The following is an 18906-nucleotide window of genomic DNA, read 5'->3' as shown; positions in this document are numbered from 1 at the left end:
CGGTCATTTTCCGGTAAAAGTTCTCTTTATCTTCTTCAGTTTTAAAACTCTCTCATTCTCAATGGAGATCACTGCCAGGGAGGAAAGCCTTCCTTGATCAGTCCCGTTCCGGCTGTATGTTTAGTCTTTACTTGTTTAGCATAACTCACTAATAATACATCTATAACTTGCTGTGACCCTACAGTTTTGTGATCAGGAGCGGTACCCTTTGAGCGCCCCCTGCCTAGAGGCCAAGGAACTGCCGGCCTCACCTACAACCAGTTCTTTGCCGGTTATGATCGCTCAGCAGCACGAAAACATGTTACCTGCACACAGTTTGATGACCAAAAAACAATTTGTAATCCACATACATTAAATTGTGGTAAATCAGTTCATAACTGTTTGAACAAATGAATTTATGATCTAGAGACAGGGAGATGCATTCACAGAATGGAAGCCAGTGCAGTTAACATGGGATTGCGCAATCCCAGGGGAGGCCAAGATCGCTGCGGTCTCACCGGCTTTGCTATCAAGCGTCACCATGGATTTACGTGAAACATAACGAAAAGTCTGCGTTTTTAAATAGAATATGATAAAAAAAAATAGTAAATTAGATAAAAAAAGAACTTTTATTACAAATGACTGAGTGAATCACAGATTTATATTATGTTATCATCAATATATATTTTCTTTCTTTCCATAATGAGACCTGGCCTCACTTGCCTCCCCTGACTGCACGTCACTGATGCAATATAACACAGTGATTAGCGGTTCTATAATATTAGATGGGTAAGGTGTTGTGCAATTATACACTGTTTAAAGTTATTTAATATTTATTAAATAACTCTCTTTCTGTTAAGTATTATCTGGTGATTATCAGCTCTTAAGCTGATATCAGGACATGGGTCAAAAGGGATGAGTACTAGCAATCTTTTAACAGCAAACTCTGCACACAGAATAAAGGAGCAACAACTTCTTCAAGTTCAAGAATTTATTAACAGAAATTAAATGAACATCCAGAGAACATCACTATTTAATGCTGTTTATCTGAATTAACACTATATTTCAATCAATAAATCCTCTCTACTAGGCTAGTGAAACTACACTACTAAGAAAAATGAAGATAAAAAGAAAGCTAAGCTAAGGAAATATACACATGCGAAAGAACACAAAAGACAAAACAAAAGTGGTTGGTCATAATCAGAATAATTCAGTGAATCCAGTTCACAGCAGATCGGATTCAAAAAGGCGTGTAATTGAGGTTAAATTAGCTTAATTAATTCAGAACAACATTTGACATGTGTTTCAACCCATTCACAATGCAAATCCAGAGTTGCACAAAACGTTATTTGAGAAAATAAACATTTTAAAGAATGATTTGCCCAGTAAAATCATTTACTTTAGGAGCACTTACTTTTATTTATACGATTTTACCTCCGGGAGCTAGGGGGCGCTGTAAGGTCGCTAAAACCGGTTACTCCTAAAGTTGTCAAAATGCCTTTAAATCGACATTAATATTCAATATTAATGCGGGAATAAGGCTCATAGCTCTATCGAACGACGGCGGAGCGAAACAAAAAAAGCGTTATGCTTTAAAACAAGCTTCTTTGAATGTGCGGAAGTCGGAAGCTACCAGAAGCTAATAGTATTTTGGCTAGCGGACTTTCGGCGCTAACAAATAAAAGCTTCAGTTTTTATTTTAGTCATAATGAGTGGGCCGGATAACGTAAACATTAATGTCCCATCAATGTATAAAACCCTTGTGGAGATAACATTTGTTATAACCATAAAAACACACTCGACAATGACATGGTACCAAATGCTAGCAATGAGCTATCTCCGTTAGTTCTTTCATTGTTTAAAACCCATGCAATGCCTTACGCAAATATTTCCCAATGACTATGTAACCTTTCCCTTTTGGGTCTCTCTGTCCAACCTGTCGGTGCCTCATGTGAGTTCGGTCCACTTTGGCCATCCAAGGAAGGAGCACTGAAATGCAGGAAAAGTCGTTGGTCTGTTCAGCAGCGGAGTGCAGCCATGCAGCTATGGGCTAGCTGACAGCGTGGTCGGGCAGTTTGGAGGCCCTGCAGCCAAGCAGCAGCAACATGTGGCCATGTCCTCTGGCCTGGTCGCAGTCAAGTCCTCGGCATGCAGGGTTATATTCCCTGGGCGACGAGGGATTTCTACCAGGTGCTGGATGGTGCGTCTTTTGGGCCCATCGTGGTTCAGGCCCGTCTCCTTCCTCCTATGGCTTTGGCAGGGAGAATGTAAAGACTGGGTCCTCAAGGGCTCCAGCCAGAAGAAGCAGACTTATCTTTGAATTGGCTGGCAGTTTGTTCTGATGCCTGGGAGGAACTGAGTTTCAGAGAGGCTCATGTCTCACTCAGCTCGTGGCCTCTTCCAGGCCCATGTGTGGCTCCTGCAGGGTGCCACCCCCCCTCCTTGAGGGCTCAAGGAGAAAAGTGGTCATCATCTCTGGCCAGGGGATAGACTGAAGACTGGGGGTTTGTCCTGTGGGAGCAAGCTTTTGCACTGATCGCACCCTGCAGAGAGTGCTGTCTCTCTGGAAGTGTGAAATTCTTTTTGCTCACAAACCCCTTTAGAGTCGTCCTCCGGTTAAAGGTTCAGAACTCAATCTGACTTCATTTTTTTCATCATGGCACAACAAAGGTTTAGCAAACATTATTAAATTCCCGAACAACTGTTGGGATTAAGTACAAGTTAAAAACACCCTTTTGATAGCAGGCTATATCATGATAGTGTATATGTTTAGCAAAGTATACTCAGAAACTGTTACATTCTTTCCTGTCTGTCTGCTGTCACGCACTCCTACTCAACAATAATTAAAACAATCATCCGATGCGCATCTGAGCTGCCTTATGAGGCAACGCAATCAAGTTCATGTCCTTCACCTGTTCCTCTGACAAACATCTATGCCGGGCTTCTGTTTTCTGGACCAAGACTTGGACTACGACCATGAACCTTGCCAAGCTCCATCAGATTTGCCTGCCTTGTCCAGCCTTAATGTGCATGACCTAAGCCTGTTCTTTGGACTTATGGTGCATTCACACCAAAGTCGGTTCCAGCTAATTTTTCACCTCTTTCACATGTTGTTACTCCCTTGACATTTCGCAAGCACTTCGCATGGCCAATGGGGACAACGTTCCACTTGATTCACCATGTCATCAAATAGGAGGAGCTTCTATCCTCCTGCCTGTTGTCTGGTGAACTCAACATGACAGACTGAGATTTTACCAAGCGAGTCACAGTGCTATATTAAATGTTGAAAGCCGAACAATGGCACCGGTGTCCCTCGCCGGCACCGGTGATGCTCTAGGAATGCTCCCAGTTTAGGAAGTGGTACATCCATCTATCCAGGACCTGAAACTGTTATCCAGCTTTGGCAAGGAGGTGCCCTGGAGCTCAGAGAGGACAGTGAGAGATCAGAGTAAGAGGCCAGGTGAGAGAACCAGAGGTGGCAGCTGGCTGGGTCCAGCTCTGGAGCTACAAGAGAAGGACAAATGATTTAAGAGTCCTTTTAAAGGTTAAATTAAAGCGTCTTTTTTTCAAAGCCACCGACAAACCTCTAAAGAGCATTTCTTACTTACCTATGTCAACATGAAGTATTCCATTTTCCATTTCGAAAAAAGCTTTGACACAACAACTACAAGTCTCTGATTGGTTGAAACAACAGAAATTGACAGGAAATGTCAGATCTTCGATTCACTATTGGGCTAAATCGTGTCTTTTGCATTGCTAGAAACACATCCTTTGCATTGCTTCGCATCGGTTCGTCCCTGAACGTGCCTCTACATAGGGATAACGTAAATCACTCGCCCCAGTCATGTCACTCGCATTCATTGTGAACATACCAAAAGATCAAGCCTCACCCCACCTGCCTGTCACCTCCTGCTGAGAGTAGCTTGCTCTCAGGATCACCGGGCTCCTGCTTGCTTCTGCTGTTGGGTTGTTATGAATAAATCTTCTGAGGGCAACACCATGTCTGGTTCAAATATTGAATCCTCTGCTTGTAAGTTCATAACAAAGATGAGGTCTGTGGTTTCAATCCTTCAGATCTTCGTGACATAAGAAAAACTTAAATCTAAAATGTGTTCCTTTGGCATTAGTGGGCAAACATACATGGTGGGCGGTGTCTTAGTTGTTGCTAGGACTGCAGTCTACTGGACAGAAATAGAGATTATTTCTGAAATGTGGTCTCCCAGTTTGGGGGTTATTGACAGGACTTCAAACATACAGATATCAGTGAGGCCTTGAATTTGCAAGACTCCTCCCGTTTGTATATTTGGGTCCCCAGATATCTTTGGAGCTTCAACAGGCCTTTTTCTTAATGTTGCTTATTTCCTGTCTTCTTTTGTGACGACCGCAATGGTGGTTAACCATCAAATGGTGCACAGCCTGGATTTGCTTTTTAGCCCTTTTATTCACCACCACCGCCTGTGTACCTGACACCTTTTTGCAAACCTTTAATGTTATTCTATATTTTAAAACATTAAAATGGAAATAAAATGTTAGTTTTTAAATATGACAACAGATGCCCTATACAGACATATATAATAATTATTGTAAAGTTTATTTATTTCAGTACCTCTATTCACCAAGTGAAACATGTCATACAGATTAATTGCACACATACTAATGTTTTCAAGGTTAGACTTGAAAACATTAGACTCCAACCCGTGAACCTATGCACGTCTTCCCCCTCACTCTCAGCCCCCTTTCCTGTCAGCCTACTTTCATGCAAGGCCACTTGTGCTACAAAATATGACAAAAAAAGAAAAAGAAATGTGGGCTTGGTAAAAATTATGTTTAATTCCCATTTAACTGTTGTTGTTTTCAAAAGATGCTTTTATTTTCAGAAACGATCCTCACCTGAATGTATATCCTAGCTTAATGACTGAATGCAGTAGAAATGTATTAAATATTTGAAGTTGTCTTTTTACAAAAGGTCCTGTAACATTTGTGGCTCTAAACGTTTTATTACGCTGGGCAAAAAGGGCTTGTTTGATTGTAAAGGTTGCCGACCCCTGGTATAAACCAATGATAAATATATATATATAAAAAACATTTAATTGACTCATGCCTAAATAATGTCTTCTTATAGCTTCAACATAAAAAGGTCTATTGCTCTCTGGGAGCCTGTGAATCTCTGTGACAGACACTGTATAATAACAGTATCTGTCACAACATGTACATATTTACACGTTACATGCAATGATGTTTGGAATAATTGCCTGAACTTATTTTAAATGTCCAGGTGGGTACATTTGGAAACTTGTGTCAACACCACTAAATGTAATGGCACAACAAAGAAGAGACCTTTACTGTGGCAGGAAGTGCACTTTGATTGTATATGCTAACCTAGCCAATCAGGTGCATTTGACTGTCTGAATCCCACACCTCCCCCTCCTACTTAAGAATCAAATGTCTCAATGAAGGCAGTGTGAACATGTTTCTGTTATGGGTTACACTTTTCCTTCTTCATCAAGGGCGTAAGTAGCATGTTTTATAAGCTACACAATTGCATGGATAGCGATTAATTTTTTTTTAACATTCATGATATTTTTTTATTAAATCATGCAGATTCTTTGGTCCCTGTGGTCACAGTTCAACCTGGTGATCCTGTGACTCTGTCTTGTGCTTTTTCGGAAAAATTTAAGAGCACCACTTGGCTTCACTGGTACAAACAGAGTACAGGAGATACTTTGAAATTAATTGTGATGCAGCAGAAAACCATAACGCCAGTGTATAATCCGGACGTCTCGGACTCAAGAATAAAAGCAACAAATGACGACAAATTCAGCAATCTAACCATACTCAAGACAGTTCTACAAGATGAAGGAATGTATCACTGTGCTCATATGGATTGGACTAAATCTACTTGGACCGGGACTTATTTGTCAATAAAAGGTACCGAAATGGTTTAGTATTTTCATTGTTTGGGGATGTCTTATTTTCTCTGACAATATAAAGTGGCACTGGGGGTACACAGCAGAGAATAAAGCTAAAGTGCAAAGAAGAGTCTTTAGCATCCATCCATCTCTGTCATCAACATAATTTGTGAGCTTCTGCCATAAATGATTATTGACTCTTATTGTTTAATATACATATTCCTTCTAATGTTTATTCCCATTCACGCAAAGTGCAATGAAATGTGAGAATAAAAGGTATACTTTTTAGATAAGGGAAGCAAGATTTCACATTAATTGCTCATGTGAATCTTATAAAATCTAGACCTTTTTTTGGACGGATTGTTGCTCTGTAAACTGTACATGTACAGATAACATTTTGACTTTGTAAGAAATAATTTTATTAAAATATATCCTAATATATTTTATTCTGTTTGAGATGAAAAACATAGCGTCTCTGAGTAGGAGTAATAGGGCGATGAAAATATCAATGCGGGAGCCATAAAGAGTAGAAAAAAACTATTGGCTTTGTCACACATACACCTGAACATGTGTATAGATCTATATCTATCTATCTATCTATCTATCTATCTATCTATCTATCTATCTATCTATCTATCTATCTATCTATCTATCTATCTATCTATCTATCTATCTATCTATCTATCTATCTATCTATCTATCTATCTATCTATCTATCTATATATATATATATATAGATAGATATATAGATATATATATATACATACATACATATATATTTGGTCAAATGTATGAGCCCTAGTAAAAGTGACTTTCAGTAAGTCAACAAGTATCAATATTTAAGTTGTCATCAAGGGAAGAGAAGCACAACAGCAAAAAGGGCATTTTCTTTTTTCTTCCAGAAACATTAAGATGACATTGGGCTACACTACTGTTTAGGAAAACGGACAAATATATCAAAACTTAAAGCATCAACCACAGTTTTTTCATCTTAAATTGAGATGAAAGACTTCTTGTTTACACTGCTGTCTGTCATTTAATTTTCTCAAAGAAAACTGACAAGACCTTGAGCTACACAGTTGCTCAGCAACATTAATGAAATTTTGCTCTTATGGGTTGTTTTTGGACATTAGACATTAATTAAATTATTTTCAGCTTGAATACAAATGGAAGACCTTTTTTTCACAGTTTATGTTCTTTTATTCCTTTTTTAGGAAACTCCGGAAAGACATCGAGCTACACTGTTTTTCAGAACCCAGTTTCTGATCCCGTCCATCCGGGGGACTCAGAGACTCTGCATTGTTCGCTTTTCTCTGAGTCTGAGGACAAGGTGTGTTCAAGGGAGCTCAGTGTGTTCTGGTTCAGAGCCGGATCAAAACACTCCCTTCCACATATCATCTACACTAATGAAAAAGTACAGCAAAATTGTGAGGATATATCTACATTGAACGATCAGAAGAAATGTAGCTACAGCTTTTCTAGGAACTTCAGCTCCTCTGAAGCTGGGACGGTATACTGCGCTGTGGCAACATGTGGTGAGATATTATTTGGAAGGGGAACTAACACAACTGCAGGTATGGTTTTAGTTATTTTAGTATCATATTTCAAGCTATGCAAATGTTGTTATTTCTCCATAGACAGTGACATGTTTCGTTTCCTCCTTGTTTTTTCAGATCAATCACCAAATTCTAAAGTTAATGTGCTGATAATCATAGTAATCTGCTTTGCAATTTCCATGATTGTAAACATTGCTTTTATCTGTCACCATGCTCAAAGATCACTGCGTAGAAACCTTAAAGGTATGTTTTGTTGGCTGCATTACTTGTTTTGAAACAACATAAATGCAATAATACTACAAATACCTAAATCTTTTGCCATTAAATGAAACAAATTCTATAAATTGATGAGGAGAGCACCTATTGAGGATACTTTTTGTTGTCTTTTTTGACAGCACAACACAATGTGAGTCAACCAGATAATACTGTAAGTGAATTGTGCCAAATTACCTATCTTCTATGTGTTTCTGAATTTTTTAAATACAGCTGAATGTAATACTAAATTGTAAATGTCTTTTTCATCCCAGCCTGAAGATGGACAGGATCTGAACTATGCTGCCTTACATATCTCAGAACGAAAACCTTCAAGAGGAAAGATGAAAAATCATCTGAAAACTGAAGACAGTGTGTATTCACAAATTATGTACACAACTTAATTTTGTAAATTAAAAAAATCCAACTATAACCGCAATGACAGTTTAAGACTTTAAGATAATCCTATGTCTTTTTTTTTGTCTAAAAGAAGCTCAAGTTCACTAGGTCGTAAAAAAAGAAAAAAACAATGGAATTTTGTATCTTACATTTTCTCATGTAAACATACGTATGTTTTGGCCCAAATGTTTTTAATGATTAAAATAAGCACTAATAATAATTTCTGACTCTCATTACTTTTTTGGATACTCTCATCTTTTAATAAATAAAATAAACTGCTTTGTGGAAGAAAATCCAAAACACTATTGTTGGTTTAGTTACAATTTGTCACTGAACTTCTTTAAAACTGTATTAAGTTTTTATATTCAAGTGTGCTCAAATATAAAGCAGTAGCTCTCTAACATTTTGGACTATCTCAACTGTTTTAATCTATACGTTTATGTCGAATGACAGGTCAACATGAACTAAATTGTAATGAATCAAAAAAAAAAAAAAACGAACAAAAACTGTACTGGATTAACTTTTTAATAGTATTTGAAAAGAACAATGAAGAGACAGTTTACAATTGATACATTTTTTTTTTTTTTGCTGAAGGCGATAATGACAGCTTTTGGGATATTTAGAAAAACCGTCATTTGAATTTCTGTTCATTCCATCATACATGTTGTTTTTTAAGTCAAATAAGATCCTAAAACATATTTATGTATTTTAATTATGATTTTAATCAAATTCAAACATTTGATTAAAAGTGATTCTCTAAATATGTACTTTGTTTGATAAACTTGTTCTGTTTTACTGCCATCTTTCCAGCTCTTCCAACTTTACTAATGAGCATCTTCTATCGAGAAAAAGGCATTCATTTCTGGGGTATAAAATATTACATAGAGCCTTGAGCTTTTTTGGACTCTCATCTCCTGTTATCTGTAATAATATTTCAGTTATTCAGAACTGTATAAATAAAATGATGTGTATGTATTACTTTGAGCAAAACTGTATCCTTGTTTAATTAGATTATATAATATTCCAAATTCCAAATGTTATTAAGAAAAACAAAACAGTTAAGTAATTGGTACATTTGTGATTAATTGAAATTATTTATTTTCATTCATACTGCATCTTGAAACAACCCAGTGCTGCATTTTTACTATCAGCACAAAACCAATTTAAGAAAAGAGGGAGGCTTACTTTTACAGTCATTACTATGTCCTGCTGGCTCAACTAGATTCATTGTATTTTCCTGGTATATTGAGCAACATTGTTTTCTGTCTACAAGTAGAATGGAGCCTGATGCAAGAATGAGAAGCAATTTGTTTAATGTGTCAATTTTTTAATGTGTTTAGCTACTTTAGGAATGAATGCTTGGATTTTCACTGAACTAAGGATTATGTAGCTAAATCGAACAAACTTTACAGCCCCAATTTAGCTCTAATATATGGAGGCAAGGACCATATATTTTTCACATCATGATGCAAATCCAGCTAAAAGCTCACAAAAGGGGTTTCTACTGTTTTTTATCATAGTCAGAGCTTATAGTTTTAACTGTAGCTCAGATGAAAGTCCTTCTGCTGTCTTTTCCTCATGATGACCCTGATGGTGCTCACTGTGTAAACCTCCACCTCACATCTTGCAGGGTGAATATAAGTGATAAGCTGTAGCTTACAATCAGCCCCTTCAGAGTCAGAATTCAGTTTTTTTACTGTTAACTTCAGCCTGGGTTATGCTGCTCTGCTTCCACCTGTTCCTCTTCACCAAGGAGAGGGTATACCAATTAGAGCACCCTCCCCTTGGCTCTGCAGTTGTTCCCAAGTAAGCCCGGTTCCCCATTGTAACCCACTGTTTGGCTAATGCATGAGGCAATGCGATGGCCCTGGACTGAACGGTGCTGAACACAGGATTACATGGAATATAATGAAAAAGAGTTGGTTGTTATTAAATAAGAGAACTGAATCTAGTTATATGTTGGGGCTTGATCATCTTTTCAAAAGACATCTAAATGTTAGTGAGATCCAGAGCTGTTCGAGAGGAGGGTGTTGTCCAAGCTTACATCCATCATTGCATCATGGACAACACCTTTCACCCCTGCACCTGACTGTAGAACAGCTGAGCAGCTCCTTTAGTGACAGACTTATACACCCTGTTTGTAAAAAGGAGCGCTACCGCAGGTCATTCATCCCTGCTGCCATCAGACTTTACAATGCTGCACTATAACTGCAATAACTTGTGCAATACCTAATGTGCAATTACTATTTAATACCCTGTGCAATAACCTGTGCAATAATCCTGTTAAAAAGGAGACTTCCGCTGTTATAGTTATCTCACTTCCTCACTGTTGTTCTTACCTGGTACCACTTTAATGTACAACGTCACGTCCATATGTATATAAGTTACCTTAAATGTACATAAGTCATGTTAAATCTCTGCTTTATTTTTTTTTTTTTTTTCGAGTCACTGTATATATGTGGACGCACTGTATATACCTCATGTACCTTTTCCTCCTTTTGGCACCTTCTTTTGATTATTGAGCCGATGTGACACATTAATTTCTCCACTGTGAGATCATTAAAGTCTATCTTATCAGAAAAAACTATTTGGGTATTTAACAAATCGTTAAAAGGGAAAATAACAGAGGATGGGAAGAGGGACAAAGAGAATACAAATTAAAACACTTGAAATCTGCATCTACACCTGCAGAAAGAGAAACCAAAAGAAAAACAGCGACAAACAACAAACACATAACACTACTGAAAGGTATATGGTACAAATAATGCAAGATGTATTTAGTGACAACCACAGCTCTATATAGAGTATATCTGTACATCTGTAAGCACCTGAATCCATACACCTTTGACTGTATGCATGACCCTTGAAGTGTATAAGGTTTCTCCATAAAAATGTTCCATAGCCACAGAACCACCCCAAGACCGGTGGCAGACAAGGGAACCACCCAGTAGCCACATTACAGAAGCCTCCAGGGGAGCTGTAGTGACGAGCCCAAAGGTCCCACTGGCAGCTGACTACACCGGAGCGACTCCAGCCATGAAGCCACAGACCCAAAGGCACACCGACCCCAGCAGAGGCCCGACAGAGCCAAGGTGTCCAGGCTCTGCCAAGCAGCCACCTGGAAAAGACATTGAGAGCTCTGAGAGCATCGGCTCTCAGAGCTGATACTTGTGAGCGTGACCCATCACTAACGGTTAACCTCAATGGTTAACTTATCTGATCTTATGCGACAACAGGAGAGATGGTTAGACTCATAGAGCAAGTCTTTACACTTTGAACCACTTTGCTGTGGACATGTGCTTTACAAACTTGACTCCACCAAATCAGCGCAATCAAGGCTCCTTCCATTTCTCATTGACCATATTATCTCTGAAGGTGATAGTACCTGGGAAGCTCTCATGCTTCTCAAAGACATTGTTGAGCTTGTTGTGGCGCCAAGGCATACTGAAGAGACACTGGACATCCTGAACTGCAAAATATCAGAAAACAGACTTACAGTCCACATTTCCATAGTTCTGTTTAAGGCCCAAGCATCGCTATTTGAAAACATAGCTTCTCTAAAGAAACTATAAATAAGATATTTACAGAAAAATCAACCTAAATCTTTCTCATTTGTCACCTGGGATGGAAGTAACATTCCCTAAAAACAATCGGTCCTCTCCATCACCAATGTGATAGTCACGTTTTTCTCCTTTCAACTCTAGAGGTACGGTCCGTAACTACTTCTGTTCAGGGTGTAGTCCGTGTTTACTTCCTGGTTCCTGAGCCAATCTTATGAGAGTTCCCAGGGTTCCCAACACAGAGCGCAGCATTTGGTATTTTATCTTGGCAAAAGAGCTGCAGCCTGCAAACATGGAAGCCAGTAAGAGAAGCGGACCAGAAATAGAAAAGAATATCATATACCTATCCTGTGTTAGTAAAAATTCAGAAGGGTTTCACAACGTTTAAAAAGTGAATATTAGATTGTTGTGATTGGCAAACTGTTGTACTGATTTGAGCCACAAGGTGTCAGGTATTACTTATTGCTCCTTTAAAAGGGTAAAACATAATGCCCACAATTTTAAAAATAAACGTGGAAGGTATTCTACAAATGGTTACCATCCCAATACAGCCACTAAGAATGGATGACCAAAACCTGGAAGAAACTTGTCAGGGTTTGGTTAACGAAATGTCGAAAAAAGCCAAATGGATCCACTGTAAAGAGAGAAATTAATGTCATATTGCACTTCTCAGAAAAGAAGTTGTTTGACAAGACAAACCTACAGTCAACCAGATGGTACAGAGATGGCAAGCTCTTTTCACAGAAAGTCAGCTTATATGAATATTTCAAATGCCTTGTGTTCTTTTTGATGTTTGATCCACTTTAAATGAGTTTATGCTTGAGATCTGCTAGTGATCAAATTTTCAAAGATGGTCCTGCACCCGTCTTTCCAGCATTTTGTTTTGTATGCAATTTAAATTCAGTAATGTTGATATAAGAAATTGGATAATATTGTTTTGTCCAAATCGTATATTGAGGATAATTTTTCATCCTGTTATTCATTATTTACTATGTTTCAGATTGTTCAGGAGTTCAGCAGAATGGTGGGTAAAAGTCTCAAAGACAACATCTTCGTTGCACTTGACCGCTTCTCTGCCAGCTTGATGGTTTAGGTAGAAGAGAAGCCGAACTGAGCAGCTTCTGGAAGCACTGTTATGTCAGGCAAAGGTATTATTAGCAGTCTACACGACACTTCTCAGTATCTTCCTTCAAAGTTTTGAGATCAATAAAGTTCAATTATTTTATTATTACTATTATTTTTATTTTAGTATTTTACCTGTTGCTAAACAGATTTTGGCCAAACAATTTTATCATCTGGGTTAGTTTGATGGTCAGAAGAGTCTGTTAAAAACTATTTAAAAAATTTAGAACCGAACATTTGACGATATGCCTGTACTGTAGAAAGAAATTGAAAAATATAAGGTTCATTCTTAGTTCAAGCCTGTGAAAATGACCCTCATGTTAACGTATGTAGCATTTGAATGACAGTAGTTAATATACTTAATATGATATTTGTCTTCACGGGTAACGTTTCAGCTCCACCATGGTTTTTAAAAAAAAATAAAAATCCTAGAGGAAACCCTGGACACTATATGTGTCCCCCTGACCAGAACTAAACAAGGGGAGGTAGCATTAAGTTTCCATTGTCCTCAGCCCTTGAACAAACTATCGGAAAACCTGAGATGTACAGAAACCCTTTTAAATGTGGGCCAGAGGGCCAGCACAGCTCATACAGAACAAAATAATTGTAAATAATTAAATAATTGTATTAACACTTGTTTCCTTTCAGGTGTTTGCCATGTTAAGCTCTCTTCTTAAGGAAAACATTATAATTTTTTGTTATTTTAACATCTTTTCTCTACTTTCTCTATGATCCTTTAGATAACCTTGTATATGAATGGTGCACTACAAATCCTCCTTGGCTTTCAGCAAAGACAGCAACAATAACACTATATAAAAATATTTGCTCACTTATCCAAATCTTTGAATTTAGATGTTCTGCTTCTACAAACATTTGTGAAAGAATGGGAAGTTATACAGTATAAATAATTTCATTTAGTCACCCCCATTTGGTTATTTTCCACTTCTGCTTTTGAAAGGATTTCCTGTTCAATCACAGTTGCTTTGTTCCTGATAACAATCATTTAACGTGAAGCTCTGCACCTGTTTTTATCTCTGTGAATTGGTTTTTGTTGTGTCAGGGCGCAGCAGATGCAATGATTTTTATAGGTTTAGAAATGTCAAGTACCTAGACAAGAAGACAGCTCACCCAAAAGCATATTCAGCAATAGAATAATTTAACTAGACTCTGCCATGATTATTATTTGGATTTTTAGGAAAATGTTGAAGCTGTTTATATTGGTGCAGCTCGTGGATAAAGAAAAACTCTGACTAGCTGGTTGAGATAGAGTAAAAGCCAAGTGATTATAAAAAGCACAAGTATTATTCTTCTGGTCTTCATCAATGCAGTATGATGCATCGTAAAAAAAAACCCGATTGCAGTTTATTTGCCTTGATGAAAGAAGTATTTATGTGCTCATTTGGGTCAAATAGGAGAAAAGCAAAAAGTTAGTCAAATTTTGTGACACTAAAAGAGCTTCATTGTGGCGGCAAGCCCCCTTTGAGAGTATATTCTGAGGCAACCAATCAGATACATTTGTCATTGTGGATCACCACACCTCTCTCAGTTTCTTAGGCATTAAGTGTCCTCATGAAGACAGTGTCAACATGACTCTGCTATGGGTTATACTCTTTCTTCTTCATCAGGGATGTAAGTAGTATTTACATGAAGTAAAACATAATTAGTGTTATCCAATAATTTTATTCATGTCTGGTTTTTTTCAACTACTCTTTATTGTTTCCCCATGTTGCTTTTTATGTACTGCAGACACTTCAGTTCCTGTCGTCACAGTCCAGCTTGGGGAACCTGTGACTCTGACATGTGCCTTGACTGAGAAATTTCAGGCTGTGACATGGGTTCACTGGTACAAGCAGAGTGCGGGAAACACTCTGAAATTAATTGCAATGCTGCGTAACAAAATGCCGTCCACCTACGGACCGGGATTTTCAAGCTCAAGATTCAAAATAACACATGATGGCAACAAAAGCAGCTTGATCATTTTGGCAACAATCAAACAAGATGAGGGAATGTATCACTGTGGTCATATGGACTGGACTGAATCTACGTTTACTGGGACGTATTTGGCCCTGAAAGGTAATTAACCATTTCATTTTGTGGGTATTTCTCTGATGCTCAAAGTTTGGATTTAGGTAAAATGGGTAAGGAGTGTCTCACTTGCCTCAGGATGGCTCACTTGTTCGAACGGCAGATAAAAAGATAATACACATGCTTGTTAGGAAGATTGTTTAAAGTGTTATTTATCAATGTCTAAATAATATGAAACATGTTTAGTACAACATTTATTCGGATATTTACCATTTTCCTACAGAGTGTGTTCTCTTAGATTCCAAAAACGTTTCTAACTTAATCTATTGTGATTTGTTTTTTTACATATAAAATATATAAAAACAGACATCACAGCAATTCTGGGGTCTTGGCTGGTGGTGGACGTTGGATCAGGGGGATCGGCTGGGACTGTGGCTAGCACTTCTGCCAGCCATAGCCATGGGGCCTGGCCCCCCGTGGCTTGGTTGGGGCCCCCGCTGGGGGCGGGGGGGGGGGGGGGGGGGGGGTTGCTTCTGGGGCCCCAGGTCCCTGGGGCTCATGGTTGGATCTGCTCCGGCGCTCCCGGGGACTTCAGCATTGTGGCTGTTGGGGGGTGTTTCTGGGGCTCCTCTCTGCTCTTCCCTTAGGTGGGGGAGGCAGAGTCCCTGTGTTGGCCCCTCTTGGGTTCCTTTGCTCTGAAGGCCCATTCAGGCATCTGTGGTTTTGGTTCCCCTAGCGTCTGCCTCGGTGCTCTGGGGGCAGGTCTTTGGCTCCTCACAACCACTATTGCGCATTTTTCTCATGGATAGACCTTACGTACACAAGTGCACTCTCACAAACACCTACAGGTGCTTGGATCCAGGTACGTAGACTTCTATACATCTTTTATACAGAAACCCCCTATTATCATCTTCAGCTGTCACTTTATACATTCTGTATGAAATAATACCGTATATTCTTCAGTGATGGTATAAAGGTGTTGCTTGTTTGTACCTGTGATACTCTATATCTCTCTTTGCAGGTGAAGAAGCAGACTCAGGATATATCACTCCTTTTCTCTCCTATTTTTCTTTCATCTTTTCTCCTTTTTTTCTTCTTTTACCTTCTTGTTTCAGCATCCATGTAACATGAAATGTTCCCTGCATAAATTCTAATAAAGCTTCTTGCATGCAGGATCAAAGCGGATCATTATGGCTAAAGCAATTAGGCTCCGCTTGTGAAAATAAAATCTGTTGGGCTCTTTTTGGCAATAAGACAACAATTCTTGCTACATTGCCAGACAGGACACAAAAAAGGCACACAAAAAAGACATAGCCATTTCAAAAACTGACATTTGAATAACATTTTTGCAATTGTAACTTATTGATATCCCGTTGTGCTATTCCTCTTATTTGTTCCTATTAAGATATTTACAGAGAAAAAATATATCAAAACTAATTTGAACATAAACAGTCTTATAGATTTTAGGAAGATTCCAGGTTATGAACTGCAATAGTACGCATAAACATTGTTAAATAATAGGATTATTTTCTATAGTCATTTGTTTTGTCAAAATACTTTGGAAAGGTGTAACCATGAAGGATACATTTTTAAAAATGCATGTCATCATGGATGTCATCTATTCTTAGATTGTACCCTTTTAAAACCTACACTTAAGCTCCAAATTATTTATCCACCTGGTATATTTAGGTTTAACGTAATGTTGAAATTTGACCAACAATTTTATTCTGTTTAGAATATTAACATTTTGGAGTGGCACAGCCTTAATCTTGAGTTTGAACAAATAGTAGTTTGTCAAGGAAGCTAAAGATTAAAGTGATGGCCAAGAGGTTTTCCAAATGTAAAGCTTTGGAGTTCATGACCAAATGCAATTAATCAAAATATTTGTGGAAACATGCATGAAAAGCTGGTGAGCAATTAAGAGAAGGGTTTTGCTGCTCTTACTTCCTTGCTGATAAACATTTTTCCATTGATTATTGGGATGGAAAAAATAAGATTATCCAAGCAGGTTTATTAAATAATTTTGGAAAAGAGCAATACACAGATAATCTAAGTATTGCTCTGGCTTACAGAGTTGGCACTTGTCTTTCATATGCAAGGACAGGAGGGGTGCAAAATATTTGCAGGACTGACTGTAAGAACTAGTTTTTTCCTAGTTATTATAAAAATAAGAAAATGATGAGTAGTGGATGATGAGGCAGGCAAACAGAAGCTGGAGGCAGAACCTTGAAAAAAACCACAATGTTTCTCCAGCGTAAGCAGAGCAAACAACAGAATCGTTCAGGAATCCCCCCTTCCAAGTGGCGCACACAAACACTAGCTGATGAACTAACAGGGCAGAGTGAGGACTAGAGCCAGGGAAACACATCTTGCAACCTACATGTGTTGTTAGCACAGGCAGCGTTCCTTGGTTGCTTCTGAGACATTCTGGCCCCAAGTGAATGAGTGAGGCAGGTAGAAATAGGGAGAGTCACAGGTGGACACAATTGACTCTAATTAGCGGCAGCAGGTGGAGCTGATCTAGTGCAGAGTGGTAGCTAGGATGTGACAGCACTGATTGGCTGGTGGCTGGGAGGTGACTGAGGTATTAGGAAAATGACTGGTGCCTGATGGAAGAGAAGAATGAAACAATAAATAGTCCAGAAAGGTAAAAACACCCCCACAAAAACCCAAATCCATGACATAAATATACTTTTTCGAAATACAGACTCAATTAATGAAAAGGTTTCCTCAGTTTGTAACAAATCAGAAATAAAAAAAAAAAAAACATCTTAAAAGACAACTTTCAGCTTCATTCAGGATGGAAGGCCTCAGTTGCTTTGTTCTTTCATTTCTTCACAGAAAACTCCCAAAGGACATTGAGCTACACTGTTGTTCAGGAGTCAACATTATCTGATCCTGCCAGTCCAAAAGACTCAGAGACTCTGCAGTGTTCAGTCCTCTTTGACTCTGAGAACCCAACCTGTTCAGGAGAACCCAGTGTGTTCTGGTTCAGAGCCATATCAGATACATCCTATCCAGACATAATCTACACCGAGAAAAGAACACCGGAAAATTGTGAAAAGACGTCAGACCAGCCACATAAATGTAGTTACAACTTTTCTAAGGATGTCAGGAACTCTGAAGCTGGCACTTATTACTGTGCTGTGGCCACATGTGGACATATCTTATTTGGAAATAGAACAAACCTGGTAAAGAGCAATCAAGGTACTGTGCATATTATATCATTTATGTTGTCATAAAAATTCATGCTTTTCTCAAGCAATTATATGTTTATTTTTCTAGATATAAATCCAAATACTGAAAGGATTGTGTTGGTGATCACATTAATCTTATTGGCCATTTCCATTATCTTGAATATCATTTTCGTTTGCTGCCAAACAAAAAGATCTGCCTCTACCCTATGTAGTGGTAAGTGTAACTTACTAACCTAAACATCTTGAAGTCATTACATTATGAATTCTATCAAGGTTATTATATTGATTCATGTGTTTGTTCTTTCTACGCAGAAAGTTCTTCTCAACTAAAGCACAGAGATATTAGCCAACCAAGAGATGAGGTGAGTAATAGTACTAAATTACAGTTGTTTGAGTGTAATAATAAACAACATAGCTGGTTTCAACAAACTTAATTTGAAATAAACAAATTTTTAATTCTACTCCACAGACTGGAAATGGGCAGGATCTGAATTATGTTGCATTGAATTTCTCTGGAGGGAAAGCTCCAAGAAGCAAGAAGAAAAGAGAACTGAAGAGTGAAGAAAGTGTGTATTCGGAAGTTAAGGATAATATGATTTAATTTAGGGTCGTGTCACAATGAAGCTGACAATGTGAATTATTTAAATCCAGAAACACTTGAGTTTCATTTAAACTTTGAGAGATGAAACAGTGTGCAAAGCTACATATGGTGAATATGTTCCTAGGTTAATTGTTGTACTTTGACTATATCAGTTTAAAGAAATATCTCCAGGTTTTTACGTTTTGGAAAAATTGCCCCAAGTATAGTCATTTAAAAAAATAAATGCTTTTCTTGTGTCAGAAATAAACCCCTTTTTGAATGTTTCTCTGATGTTAACAAAAATGTACTTAAAATAAAGAGCAAATT

General features: G+C 38.0%; 1 protein-coding gene across 1 annotated transcript; it reads left to right on the top strand.

Moving 5' to 3' along the window:
* Positions 1 to 14363: 14363 nt before the first annotated feature.
* LOC118557524 lies at positions 14364 to 18791 on the top strand. The gene is made up of 6 exons (XM_036127657.1): positions 14364 to 14406; positions 14524 to 14850; positions 17644 to 18009; positions 18088 to 18213; positions 18312 to 18361; positions 18469 to 18791. Exons 1-6 carry the CDS (start codon positions 14364 to 14366, stop codon positions 18598 to 18600), a joined length of 1044 nt encoding a protein of 347 aa, XP_035983550.1. The 3' UTR covers positions 18601 to 18791.
* The last annotated feature ends 115 nt before the right edge of the window (positions 18792 to 18906 follow it).

The sequence above is a fragment of the Fundulus heteroclitus genome, chromosome 23 (genome assembly GCF_011125445.2).
Source record: "Fundulus heteroclitus isolate FHET01 chromosome 23, MU-UCD_Fhet_4.1, whole genome shotgun sequence".
Taxonomy (NCBI): Eukaryota; Metazoa; Chordata; class Actinopteri; order Cyprinodontiformes; family Fundulidae; genus Fundulus; species Fundulus heteroclitus.
The sequence above is the reverse complement of the archived record's forward strand: the minus strand, read 5'-3'. Positions and strand labels throughout refer to the sequence as shown.